The sequence below is a fragment of the Dendrobates tinctorius genome, unplaced genomic scaffold (assembly GCF_039654945.1).
Source record: "Dendrobates tinctorius isolate UK_male_01 unplaced genomic scaffold, ASM3965494v1 ptg000044l, whole genome shotgun sequence".
NCBI classification, from domain to species: domain Eukaryota; kingdom Metazoa; phylum Chordata; class Amphibia; order Anura; family Dendrobatidae; genus Dendrobates; species Dendrobates tinctorius.
Window position 1 is genome coordinate 23,879,002 of NW_027361712.1, and position 14,541 is coordinate 23,893,542.

The 14,541-nt window shown below is 41.3% G+C and overlaps 1 gene segment (V, D, J or C); it reads right to left on the reverse strand.

Moving 5' to 3' along the window:
- Positions 1–3,710: 3,710 nt before the first annotated feature.
- On the reverse strand, positions 3,711–14,229 carry LOC141089149 (Ig heavy chain C region-like). The segment is given in 6 exon segments: positions 3,711–6,690; positions 11,791–11,933; positions 12,453–12,779; positions 13,020–13,280; positions 13,363–13,692; positions 13,930–14,229. Coding segments are annotated over 6 exon segments (1,272 nt in total).
- Positions 14,230–14,541: the final 312 nt, after the last annotated feature.

Sequence of the window (14,541 nt, forward strand, 5' to 3'; positions counted from 1 at the left end):
ATATACACACGCACATAAAAGATCTTTATTACAATTATTATAACAGATAGCAACCAATCGCAGCTCATTTTTCATCTTTTAAACAGCTCTGGGACAGCGTGGCGAGTTTTGAGTGGCGACTTTTGTGTTTTGACTTTTATGTGGCAAGGTTGGTGTATGTGTGGTGAAATGTGTGCTGAGGGTGGTATATGTGTTGAAGCACATGGTAGTGTTCAAATTCAAAGAAGCTTTATTGGCAGGACTAAATACACATTAGTTTTGCCAAAGCAAGTGTACAGAAGGGAATGGGGATAGGGACTGTAGGGATGTTGGGTAGGGGCTGTAGGAAAGGTGGATGGGGCAGATCCAGGATGAGGCTATAGAAGTCCATGGCATAGGGAAGGGGGATGGGGCATATCCAGGGTGGGGCCATAGAAGTCCATGGCATATCATAGTTCTCTTTCTCACAGTCTATGACATTCGCTCACATATTGCGCTGCTATCTCCACTGCTCTTGCTTCTTCCCCCAGCAGGATATATGTTTTCTCTTCCTCGTTCATGGTGATGAAATCCGGGAAGAGATGTGAGAGTCTCCTGAAGTGAGTGTCCCTCACTGCTGAGTATTTGGAGCAGTGTAGCAGGAAGTGGGTCTCATCCTCCAGGGCCTCCTGGTCACAGTGTTGGCACAGTCTTTCCTCCCTGGGCTTGTAGCTCTGCCTGTGTCGGCTGGATTCGATGGCCAGACTGTGGGCACTGAGTCTATACCAGCTCAGGATCTTGCGGTCTCTGGGGTCTGGGAGTTTCTCCAGATATGGGGCCAGTCTGTAGACTCCGGTACATGGTCAGTTTCTGTGAGCTGATGATGTCGTTCTTCCAGTCACTTCGTCTACCATCTTCCTGATTCTGGCTTTTGTCAGGTTGTTGTGATTGGTGTTCCGGTCAGGTTGGGTTTGGGTGAGCTGTTCCGAGGGTCCTGTTTTTTCTGTTTCACCTACATGTGTCAGGGCTTTATGGTGATGGGAGCCTGGATTGCTCCTACGTAGGTGAGCCCGGAATGACAGTGCCCTCTTTAGAGCCGTTAGGTGTAGAGGGAATCTACCCAGCTCGGCCCGGCAGGCACTGTTGGAGGTGCTCCGATAGACTTGGAGAAGGTGCTTGCAGAATTCCAGGTGGAATATTTCTGTTGGGCTTGAATCCCACCTTGACCAGTCTGGGTAGGTGTGTGGTCCCCAGACTTCACTGCCATACAGGAGGATTGGGACGATGATAGATTCGAAGATTTTTAACCAGACCCTCACTGGTGGCTTTAGATGGTAGAGTTTCCTTCGGATGGCATAGAAGGTTTTGCATGCCTTGTCTTTGTGTGTGGCGCATTTTGTGTGTGTTCATATCCCCGTGTGTGGTGAGTATCCCATGTCAGGGGACCTTAGCAACTGTACGGTATATACTCTCATTGCTCTCATTCTTTAAGTCCCCCTTGTTCACATCTGGCAGCTGTCAATTTGCCTCCAACACTTTTCCTTTCACTTTTTCCCCATTATATAGATTGGCGCAAAATTGTTTGGTGAATTGGAACTCGCGGGGTTAAAATTTCGCCTCACAACATAGCCTATGATGCTCTCGGGGTCCAGACGTGTGACTGCAAAGTTTTATAGCTGTAGCTGCGACGGTGCAGATGCCAATCCCGGATATACACACATACATACAAACATACACACACACATTGCGCTTTATATATTAGATGTAAATGAGTTCTTTCAGGCTATGGGGAGAATGCTGCCCGGAAGATAACTCTGCCTTTTAGTGTAGGTTCCACATAATCAATGGCTTTCAGCGACATGCCTGTCTAGGAAAGTTCTTCATCTGGGTACAATGAAGTAATATTACTGATCAAGAACACTCATTAGGATATATGAAAGGGTTATTCTCAAGTTGTCTCTTGAGCAGCTCACAGCTATGCAATTTCATTAAATCCTGGTTTCTGGTGGGGTGGACACTCCTCCTTAAGTAACAGTTCTGGTGAGTAGCAAGACTAATATTAGAACTATAAGGTTCAGCTTAAGACAAGTAATCTTGACTACTATTGCTATATTTGAGTGAGCAGGTTGCGGGATGCAGCAAAGGACAGGAGACAGAGCAAGGGTTAACAATTTTACTTAACACAAGGCTACTCCACGCAGGGAGGTAAACAGTTAAATGGGGGGTAAAACGTGTCACTTGTACCCCCCTATTCACATTGTTTGTGGAGTTTTACCACACAAGAATGAATTTTTTGACTTGCACGAATAAAGTTTCAAGATTTTTAAGGCGCTGGAACACTTTTCTCATTTCATTGTTGGAATCATGTCGTCAAGTCAGGATGGAGTTCCGTGCACCTGCAGGTCTAGTTGGTGAGCTGGCTGTGGTTCTCTACCACTTTGTTTTCTTCATTAAATTATGCAAAGTCAAATGAGAAGAACAAAGGATTAGAGTTGAGCGACTTTGGTCGGATCGGGTTTCATGAAACAAAATTTGTTTCAGATGACATTCATCCACTCAATGCCGACTTTTATTCCCCATTGACTTGCATTGGGGTCGGGTTTCGGACGAAGCTCCGACTTTTTTTGCCCTAGTCGGACCAGTTTCATCTGAAACAAATTTTGTTTTATGAAACCCGATCCGACCAAAGTCGCTCAACTCTACAAAGGATATTACTATGGTAGTTTTTGTTGAAACATCTTAGCCTGTCAGCCATCAATCAGGCCGTAGGAATCGCAGAACAGGCGATAGCGCCAACAAGGGCTGTCGCCATGCTTGTCCCATGATGACTTGAGGGTAAAGGTGATCCGTCTTCTGGTGGCAGTATTACCTTCCACTGAGGCCCTAGTCCATTCAATGATGTGGCTGAGAGGGTACCAGTATCAGCACTGTCTGACCCCAACATGGCTCGGCGAATATGCACTGGGGGGTCGAGGTGCAGGTAACAGTCCCACACCCGGTCTCTCTTTGACGGCCCTCGCGTGGTACTTGCAGACCCAGAGTCTTTGGCACCTTGGTTCATGATGGCCAATGGGCATGCTATATGTCTCTCCCTATGGACTAGGTTGGCAGTGCTGGGGATGTTTGGGCGTGGGCCTGCGCTGCCATGATGCTTGAGGGGTTGAGCACTCACTTGTCCCTGCTGTGCGCTGTCTCTTCCCAAGTCTGACCACTTCCGTGCGCACTGTCCCTGCCAGCCTTTCGCCACACCCCCTGCTTCTGGATACCATGATTGGTCCGGTCCTGTAGACATTCCCCCGGACAACAGAGGAGACAGACCTGACAGTTCCTGACACGTCACTGAACAGGTACCTGCCGTCCTTCTTCTTAGATTTGCATATAAAAATAACATGCATTTGAACATGTACATGAGTGGGGAAAGTAAGAGCTATGACATTGCAAGATTTATAACCACAGCTTGTCAGGAGTTGAGAGGGCGGTAAGCAGCTGTTGTATAGAAATCAATGGGGATGTTAGCAGTCAACTCCTCTTCTGGAATATAACTATTATACTCTCTCTTTCAGGCACTAGTGCACAAGCTCCATGGAAATGAGCTGTATACTATGTAAGATAAAAGCGCTCATATCAGGAGAATCACAGCATATAGGTAATGCAAGTAAATAGCAAACTTGCTTATGTTCAAGCAATTTAACAACATAAGAATACCCATTTAAAGTAATACCCTTAAAAATACAATACTACTGTAATTGAATCCATAAAAAAACAATTATTATGAAATTGTTTTATTAAAAAGCAAAAGCCACATTAACATAGAAATTCATAACACATAAGTCCAAAGCAATATAATTATTTCTAAAACTGAAGACTACATAGCAATATTTGTAGAAATAGTAAATGACACTGTTTAAATGTGTATTATGGAGAAATAAGTGTATTCACATTGACATAAATTCAAATAATTGCTGTGTTTAACCTGCACTTTTTGGTACTCTTTAGAACTACTCACATTGATGGTGATAAAGCTCCTGTTTTCTCACACTCCATTCTTAAGGGCCTGTCACACTAAGCGATATCGCTAGCAATATCGCTATAACTTGTGACGTTATAGCGATATTGCTAGCGATATCGCTGTGTCTGATACTTACCTACTACCCACTCCTCCGCTGGTTATCGCTGATCATGCGAGAACGTCCAGGACTGTTTCTCGCCGTCAGCTTCCTGTGGCACTTCCTGTGGAGAGACGAGCGACGAGCGTGGAGCCGGGCGGGAGGACGCAGGATCGCCTAGTGTAACAGGTAAGTAGCGACCCCCGTCCCCAGCGATGTCACTGGTGATATCTGCCTGTGTGGCAGCTCACTAGCGACCACTTAGCGATGCACCAGCGATCCTGACTGCGTCATATCGCTGGTTGGGATCGCTGGTACATCGCTAAGTGTGACAGTACCTTTAGACAGTAAGTTAGAGATCAGGAGGCATGAATGGCTTCTGGGTCCTAATGCAAACTGGCAACCTGATACAATTTCTTTCCCTGCTGTCACAGATTAGGTTTGTTTGTCTTTCATTCTGCTTGTTATGTAAGTTACATGTGTGCCTGTTTCTACTGTTGTAACAAGGGGAACAGGGGGGTAGTAGTGCCGAGTTATTTAAAGGCACAGTTCACAGTCAGAGTCGACTGAGTCAGCGAGCACCCCTCACCCCTTTTACATAAATAGACAGGACCATCACAGCTTTTTCCCACAGTTTACCTTGTTTTCTCTCTGTCCATGGTAGTCCAGGCAAATTAGAGTCCTAGAAGGCAACTGTTATCCAACAGGGAATAACTTTTACTAAACAGGGATGGAATAGAAGTAAATGAGTACAACACTGGATTCCTGATCTCTCTTTGATACTCTCCATAGCCGTACCCACAGCAGCTGCCACAGCAGAGGATTTACAGTAGTCCACACGCTGGGATCTGGGTGCTTAAAACTCCTTCAGCGGGGGCCCTTCCAGAGTCCTGGGACCCGTGTTGCGGTCTTTAGTTCTTTTAGTCTTTGAGACCCCTCTTGAGTCCTCTCATGTACTTTCAAGCTCCTCTGAGTCCTTGGAGTCCAGGGCAACAGATCTCTCCGATCCGGGAGTCTGGCAATGCCCCGTCTCTTACTGTATGTCTGCTCCCAGCCAACATGGCCAATCTTCAGACTGGGGACAGCAGCTTTCTCCCGCCTTTCTGCTGCTGGCCCAGCCCACAACCTTAGCTATTTACTTGCCGTAACTATACCCAGACAGCAATTACACATGACAATACATTTAAGACCAGGTAAGTACAGCACAGTCAAGGCATAAAACACATATAACATATGTACATGAGCGTGCACGGGGGGTCACATGGAAGGAGGGGAGTGTGCAACTGAGGGGACCTGCCACCTCCTTACACTGTCATGCCTCATTTGTACTATGCAATCTATGTCTGCTTCTTTACAGCTTGCTTGTTACAGTCATAATGTCCCTCCACTCTCCTTGACATGTCATAGATAAGCTGAGTATTTGAAGGCTGCAAGTGCTGAATAAGCCAGGACCATGAATAAAGTGTACTGATGTGTCACTCTGCCCGTGAAGTGAGAACTCTGTAAGCACAGACAAGCAATGACAAAGCAGGTATAGATCTCAGGGGGTGTATGGAAGGCAGAACACAAATGAGCCATGGCAGTACAAACAGGCACACATGACATCAGGCTGACTTGCAAAACAAGCAAGAAGTAAGCCATGCCCGCTAACTAATCTGTGACTGCAGGGAAATAAATGGTATATCAGGAGGAGACATTAGGAGACAGAAGCAATCCATGCCTCCTGATCTGTGACATAGCGTCACAGAAGGCAGTGGGGAACTCAGGAGCTCCATCTCTGTCACAGTGAATAGTTTTTGAAGTTATGCCAAAGTCAACACATTTTCATCTCCCCAAAATACCCCTTTAGAGCATGGAGTGAGTTGTATGGCTATTAACATAGTCATCAAGAGGATGAGAAGGATGAATCTGATTGACATTTTCTGCAATATCATCATGCCATCTTTCTGTAGCTCTTCGTAAATATAGTGCTTCCTTGCTTCTTCTGTTGCATTCCAGTTTCTCTAAATATGAATGCAGGGTATAGACGGTAGAAGAAAAGAAGGTTGCACTCTGAAGCACGTTGATTACCTTTGTTACTTTATTGCTGGTATACATGATAAAACATGCAGCCGAGGCGTGGGATTCCTGCGGACCATAACTGTTTCGCGTCCAATGACACTTTAACAGGTGCAGGTACTGTACGTTGAAGCGTCATTGGTCACGAAATGACCGATGTCCGCAGGAATCCTGCTCCATCAGTTCCCTGGCTCCATATTTTATCTAGTATACCAGCAGTAAAGTAATGAAGGCAACAACGTGCTTCAGAGTGCCACCTTCTTTTCTTCTACCGGCTGCATCCAGAACACGCTTTCTTCAGGTTGAACACCTCTCTGCCACTGCATCGGCCAGCTGCTACTACATCTCCACTGATCACAGCTCAAGGTATGCGGTCCTAGGAGTGCCAATTTTTTTTCTCTTTTTGCTTGATACTTGAACGCAGGGTATATGCACAGTGTTATTGACATATTCTTAGCTTGTATAATGAATATTGTAATAACAATATAGATAGCATAGGGAATTGTCTCTTTGAGAGTGGGGGTTGATATGCATACTCTGGTTTTCTTCTTTCTGTTTCTTACTTCACCTAAAACAAAAATATTTAGTTATTAGGTCACTGTGAAAAAGGGCAACTTTATTTGTGACTTACTTAGTACATATATATGAAAAGTATATATTTTTTTTATTGTAAATGCATATATAATAGTGCTTGAAAGTTTTTGAACCCTTCAGAATTTTTGATATTTATGCATAAATTTGACCTAAAAATGTATCAAATTTTCACATACAGTTGTGGCCAAAAGTATTGACACCCCTGCAATTCTGTCAGATAATACTCAGTTTCTTCCTGAAAATGATTGCAAACACAAATTCTTTGGTATTATTATCTTCATTTAATTTGTCTTAAATGAAAAAACACAAAAGAGAATGAAGCAAAAAGCAAAACATTGATCATTTCACACAAAACTCCAAAAATGGGCCAGACAAAAGTATTGACACCCTCAGCGTAATACTTGGTTGCACAACCTTTAGCCAAAATAACTGCGACCAACCGCTTCCGGTAACCATCAATGAGTTTCTTACAATGCTCTGCTGGAATTTTAGACCATTCTTCTTTGGCAAACTGCTCCAGGTCCCTGATATTTGAAGGGTGCCTTCTCCAAACTGCCATTTTTAGATCTCTCCACAGGTGTTCTATGGGATTCAGGTCTAGACTCATTGCTGGCCACCTTAGAAGTCTCCAGTGCTTTCTCTCAAACCATTTTCTAGTGCTTTTTGAAGTGTGTTTTGGGTCATTGTCCTGCTGGAAGACCCATGACCTCTGAGGGAGACCCAGCTTTCTCACACTGGGCCCTACATTATGCTGCAAAATTTGTTGGTAGTTTTCAGACTTCATATAGCCATGCACACGGTCAAGCAGTCCAGTGCCAGAGGCAGCAAAGCAACCCCAAAACATCAGGGAACCTCCGCCATGTTTGACTGTAGGGACCGTGTTCTTTTCTTTGAATGCCTCTTTTTTCTCCTGTAATCTCTATGTTGATGCCTTTGCCCAAAAAGCTCTACTTTTGTCTCATCTGACCAGAGAACATTCTTCCAAAACATTTTTTTTCAGGTAAGTTTTGGCAAACTCCAGCCTGGCTTTTTTATGTCTCGGGGTAAGAGGTGGGGTCTTCCTGGGTCTCCTACCATACAGTCCCTTTTCAATCAGACGCCGACAGATAGTACGGGTTGACACTGTTGTACCTACCCTCGGACTGCAGGGCAGCTTGAACTTGTTTGGATGTTAGTCGAGGTTCTTTATCCAACATACGCACAATCTTGCATTGAAATCTCTTGTCAATTTTTCTTTTCCGTCCACATCTAGGGATGTTAGCCACAGTGCCATGGGCCTTAAACTTCTTGATGACACTGCGCACGGTAGACACAGGAACATTCAGGTCTTTGGAGATGGACTTGTAGCCTTGAGATTGCTCAAGCTTCCTCACAATTTGGTTTCTCAAGTCCTCAGACAGATCTTTGGTCTTCTTTCTTTTCTCCATGCTCAATGTGGTACACACAAGGACACAGGACAAAGGTTGAGTCAACTTTAATCCATGTCAACTGGCTGTAAGTGTGATTTAGTTATTGCCAACACCTGTTAGGTGCCACAGGTAAGTTACAGGTGCTGTTAATTACACAAATTAGAGAAGCATCACATGATTTTTCGAACAGTGTTAATACTTTTATCCACCCTCTTTTTTATGTTTGGTGTGGAATTATATCCAATTTGGCTTTAGGACAATTCTTTTTGTGTTTTTTTCATTTAAGACAAATTAAATGAAGATAATAATACCAAAGAATTTGTGTTTTCAATCATTTTCAGGAATAAACTGAGTATTATCTGACAGAATTGCAGGGGTGTCAATACTTTTGGCCACAACTGTAAGTCCTAAAAGTAGATATAAAGATTCAAATCAAGCAAGTTAGTCAAAAATGTTATTTTTAAACAGTAAAATGATCCAATAACACATGCTTGTGAGTGGCAAAAGTATGTAAACCTTTACTTTCAGAATCTAGTGTGACCCCATTGTGCAGCAATAACTACATGTAAACATTATTGGTAATTGTTGATTATTCCTGAAAATAGGCTTGGAAGAATTTTAGCCCATTTAGTCCCACAAAAAAGCTTCAACTCTGTCATGTTGATAGTCTTTATCCCATGAACTACTCACTTCAGGTCCTTTTTATAGGATTAAAGTGAGGACTTTGACTTGCCTAATCCAATAATATCACTTTATTCTTCTTTGTCCATGCTTTCATAGAATGTCGTGTGTGTGTGTTGGGTGTTGTCTTGCTGCATACCCGCATTCTTCTGATTAAGATTCAGCTCATGGACAGATGTCTTGATGTCTTCTTTTAAAATTTGCTGATAAAATTAAAATTAACCTGACAGCTGGATCAGGCAGCATGTATTAGGGTACATTTCCACGTACCGTTAACGCAGCGCTTTGGACGGAGCGGAAAACCCGCTCCACCCAAAGCCCTGCCTCCTTCCGTACGAGCCGTGATTCCGGATATGCTCAGAGAACACATCCGGAATCGCCGCAGGGTACCCATAGAGTAGGCAGTTTACCTTGCGGAGACTGAGCCTCTCTGCAAGGTAAACAGACATGCTGCGGTCTAAAAAAAGATGCACCACATGTCCTGTTTAGCGGATGTGTCACCTGAGTAATCAGATGCATAGTGGAGATGGGATTTCATAAATCCCCTCCACTATGCAGGAACATCTGGCCGTTGCGGATTAAACGCTGCGGCAGGACACAACGTTCAATCCGCAGCTAATCCTGAATGTTTCCACTATGTGGAAACATACCCTTAGACACTGGATGTATAATATTAGTCCAGTATTTTTGACTCAAACGCTGAGGATTTCAGAGAAAAACAGGATTTTAAAAGACGTTAGGGACCGAGCCTCACTGGAGGCTAGTGAGACCACCCGCCGGTGGTCTAGTATCTTTTTCTCTGAAACACTGCACTTTTTCAGAGCCAAACATACCTGGCTGAGATCATACAGCCAGTACCTGATACATGCTGTCCACGGATCGGGCAGCATATATCAGCTGTGAAGTTTTCTGTAAAACATAATTTTACCTCTTATTCCATTGCAATTGCCAGATTTTAATTTTAATCTTTAAATTATATGCTAATCCTAAAGGTTCAAATATTTTTGCCACTTACAGAAATGCGATATTGGATCATTTTCCACAATAAAAAATAAATGACATAGTCAAATATGTTTGACTCGTTTGAACTGATTTAGTTCTTTTTATCTATTTTTAGGACTTGTAAAATTCTGATGAAGTTTCAGGTCAAATTTATGCACAAATATTGAAATTTCAGAAGGTTTCACAATCCCCCAAAACACCACTGCATATATACAGAAATTCTGATTTAAAAATAAACAAGTTTTTATTTCATTATTTGTCAGTCTTTCTAAAGTTATTAATATACGTCATCATCTTTTTTGTTTCCTTCTCTTCACAACCCTATTTTGCTGCCTTCTAAGTTACTATCCTGATTCATACTGTCTTAGTAGCTGATTGGAAGTTCTGGTGTGGCCAAGTTCTGGGTGATCTTTTCCGCTTCCCTCTCCTATGCTCAGACATGGAGGCCTGCAGTTCAAATCAGCTACTAAGATAACTTGATCTAGGCACAAAAGCCAGCAATTTGAGTATGGTGTTAAAGATAAGTGGAAGCAAAATAAGGTAGTGCAGAAAAGGGAAAAATAATATAATGAAATACGTTACAAGAAAAATAAGTTTACAAAAGCTGAACAATAAATTAACTCAGGACTGGGCCATTTTGTCCGATCCCTGATCACACATTTTTTTGGAGTGCTATAAAAAAACATTTCTCTTTCTGATATTCAAACTATTTTTGCCTCTTTTATTGCGATTTCAATCTCTGCTAAGTAAACAGTGAGTGTTGGCTGTAACCACATCCAGGCAATGACTGACATCTGGCTAAACCCGTGCATCAGTGCAGAGCCGGCTGTCAGTCAATGTGGGGGCGTGGTTACAGCCGCCACTCACTATTTACTGAGCAGTGACTAATGCTGTGTCTCTAGGACTGAAAGTCTGAGGCTGCCGGGATGAATAAAGTTAATTTCCTTTAAGGCAATTGGGCTTTCAGTTCAGCTGCTGCACTGCTTCAGAATGCTTTTAACCTGCAGATTACCACTATATTTGCAGGTTTGTAGCATTTTTTGACATGACAGGTCCCTTTAAGGAAATGTTAACAATCAAATAGAGAAATCGAGTCAACCTACAGTATATTAACCTATGTTAATGAAATATGAACATTACTTGGCTTGATATAATGATATAGATATAATGTATATATTGATACTTGTGTTGATACAATACACTGATAGTGCGCCCCTTACAAGCTTTATCATGCAACTCTCTTCAGCTTGGCCAAGTGTGCTTGAGTCGTGTCTGGGGAATGGGGAGAAAGCTGTTGGTGGTAGGTCATCTCACTGAAAACAAAACGTTTGTCTATGTTGAAATCCATCTCTCTCCTGACATCTGCTGTAGAGGGAGAGTTGTGAGGCCTCAATACACATTAGATAGTTGGCCTTGTCGTGGCAGTAGCTAATGTACAGAGAAGTACCTTGAAGTTTGTGAGATTTTGCATTGGGGCCCTCAGCTAACACAGTTCTTTAATAGTAGTAGTCTTTTCATTTTGGGGGCCCCCTAGTCAACAGTGTCCGGGTACAATTGCAACCAATGCACCTATTATTGTTACTCCTCTGATAATGTCAATCATTGCAATATAGTCCCAAGCACCGCTAATTGCTAACATTATTTAGCCATATGCACATTGTGAACCTTCATAAGACATTTAAGACCCTCTACCTAAGAACTAATGTAATGTCACAACTTTTCTTTAGGTTTCTTACAAAACTTGTAGTAGAAAAAATCCTTTCAGGTATGCCATATTTCATACAAGTACAACATAGATCTGTAATAAGGACATAAGATCTTTCACTCAAAAACGATTTTCCATTTTAAAGTGATACTCCACATTTGATTAAAATTAGCTATAAAGTCATTAAATAAAAAAGACACCAGGAAATTATCTAAAAGCTATAACATTTATACATGTTATAATTTTACTACTTTCATTAAAACATGTTTTCATGTACCTTAACAAATGTGACAAAGCTGCTATATATCAATGTTACCAAGAACAGGACAATGAAGGTAGATGTTGTTGACCACACATTGTTGTTCTCATCGAGCTCCTGTAGCTCTTCACCTCCATCATCTTGATAGACAGTATGGATATCTGCAAGCATAGTTAGAATACAGAATATAGTTTAGTCTCCTTTATTACAGTTTACTGATAGTTATTGTAAAGTGTAAGCTGGTGATCCAGATGCTTAAATAATTTTACAACATCAAAAGCCTCTTTTTGCCACAAAGGTGTTTCGCATCATATGGTAGCTGCCTGCTGACCATGCTATGTTTTGTACCATTAGTCTTAAAGTTCTGGTGGAGATAAGGCTCTCTTCATCATTGGAGTAATACGTTACATAACCATTAGGAAATCTGTAAGCGTACAGTTTTTTCACAATAAATTAGTACATAGAACTTTTGTAGAGGTAAAGAGAAAACAGCTGAATGCTATCCGTTTTTGAAAATAAATGACTACACTTAAAAATGCATGAAATTACAAAATTTATTGGGTATCCATAATTTAGTCAATAATTTAATGAATAAATCTTGATCTACTTTTATACATAGATTTATAGACTAACATGTATTATTAACACAGTTTAAGATGCTCATTTTAATAGTGGTTTACCATTTGGTTTGCTGATGTTTGAACGGATGTCATGTTTAGATGATGAATGAGCCACAAGGCATGCATAGCTCATTCCTCCAAGCCACTGTTCTTTTAATATGGGTAATTCACTGATGTATGAGCACAGATGTTTCTGATGGTCACAAATAACATCCTTTGAGTGGGGAAAGTCCTGCTTGATCGTGGTGTCATTGATCTTCCATGTCACAAAAATATTTTCTGGATAAAATCCATTAACTAAACATATCAATGTTAGATGATCCTCTTCTACCCTTTGTTTGATAGGGGGAAATAGGGAAACTTTTGGCTGTTTTATTAGATTGGGTTCTGTAAAAATAGTAGAAAACTTATTAAAAGTAGGACGAATAAAGCAACCAATATAAATCTAAATGTAGAAGCAATTTGCAAATATGTTTCACAGTTCTGTACTTCTGACATTAGTCTAGGATATGATTCTGGCTTTAGGTGGTCATATTACTCCACAGGATCACGCAACATGACAGTTGAATGGCTCAAGCCATCGAGTCTCAGATTCAGCATCTGACGAACATTTGTAAAGCCACTTACTTGTGATGTTAAAAAATTCTTGCTTGCAGATTTGTGTTGAGCTTGTTTTATATTCTTCCAATGGAATTTGTATTGTGACCTGTACTGATTCCACATCCTTGTACATCAGTTCATAGTCTTTCTGCCTTAGTGTTGGTATTTCTGTGTCATTTCGCAACCAGTTTATATCATTGATACCAACACTGGTTCTACAACTGATGGTGGCATTTTTGGAAAAAAGCAGATCATTGAAGGATGGTTCCGGTGTGATTAATGCCTCTACTGAAAAGAAAATAAGTTCAGCTTTAAACTTCTGATGACCTTTTTCCTACTCAATGACCGACTAAAACAGGGCTATAATTACCTGATTTGTTGAGTACAGCACTAATATTCTTCATGATATATACTTCAGAAGAGATATGGGCTACAAGGCAGGAGTAAGTTGTGGCTTTCAGCCACTCATGCTTTTGTATTTTCAGCTGACTTATGGCTGAACACTGTTTTGTATTGTGGTTACAGTTGACTTGGACGGAGTTTGAAACCTCTTCTCCAGTTGAAGACCCATTGATCTCCCAGGTTATGAAGAGATCTTCTGGATAAAAGTCCATCACCAAACAGATCAACATCAAAAGGTCATCCATCATTGTTTCTTGGCCTGGAGGCAGCAGATGTATAACTGGAACCTTCATCTCATCTAATTTTTGGAAAATGTAATATATATTAATATTATTGAATGTATTATATATAATCTGAAAAAAACACACAAAGTTTTATAGATCTTACAATATATCGAACCATGTAATGATTGCAAATTTACAAGCAGTTCATAAATAAAATGTTCAACTTACAGTGACTACTCAATATAATTAGTCAAGTTGAATGTAAGAAAATTTGAGTGTAAACAAGCTGGTAATTGATATGGTGAACTTACTTTTTGTCCTGATAATGGTCATCTTTTCCTGGAGATGCTCCTGGGGTGGATTTAGTTTGCAGGAAAGAGATGAGATATTCTTCCAGTGTGCCAGGCTGATGGTCGTTGTGCTTTGGACCCATGTTGTGTTGCGAAATATGATTTGTCCATTTTTTCTTTTTGACATCCCATTCTCTATCCACTGAATTTCAGCATGTACCATATTAGTTCTACAGGAAACAGTTGCATTTTTGTAAAGAAATAAGTCCCTAAAGGAAGGTTTTACTATGTCACCATCAGGCACTGAGGAAAAAACACAGCAAGAAATTAAGTACCAATTGCTTGAATTAATGAGAGCATGCAAAGCACTTTGTACAAATGGACCTCTTTTTTGGTGCATTCAACAGGAATCTGTGTGTCTATATGTTGGCTCTGGCTATGTCCATTAGCTTATCACATTGACCTATTGTTGTTTTTTATTCCTTTTTCAAAAACTGCTCACTACAATGAAAAACAGAGCTTGGCTGCATTGGTTAGCACTGTTGCTTTGCAGCGCTGGGGTCCTGGGTTCAAATCCCACCAAAGACAACAACTCCAAGTTTCTATGTTCTCCCCGTGTTTGTGTGGGTTTTC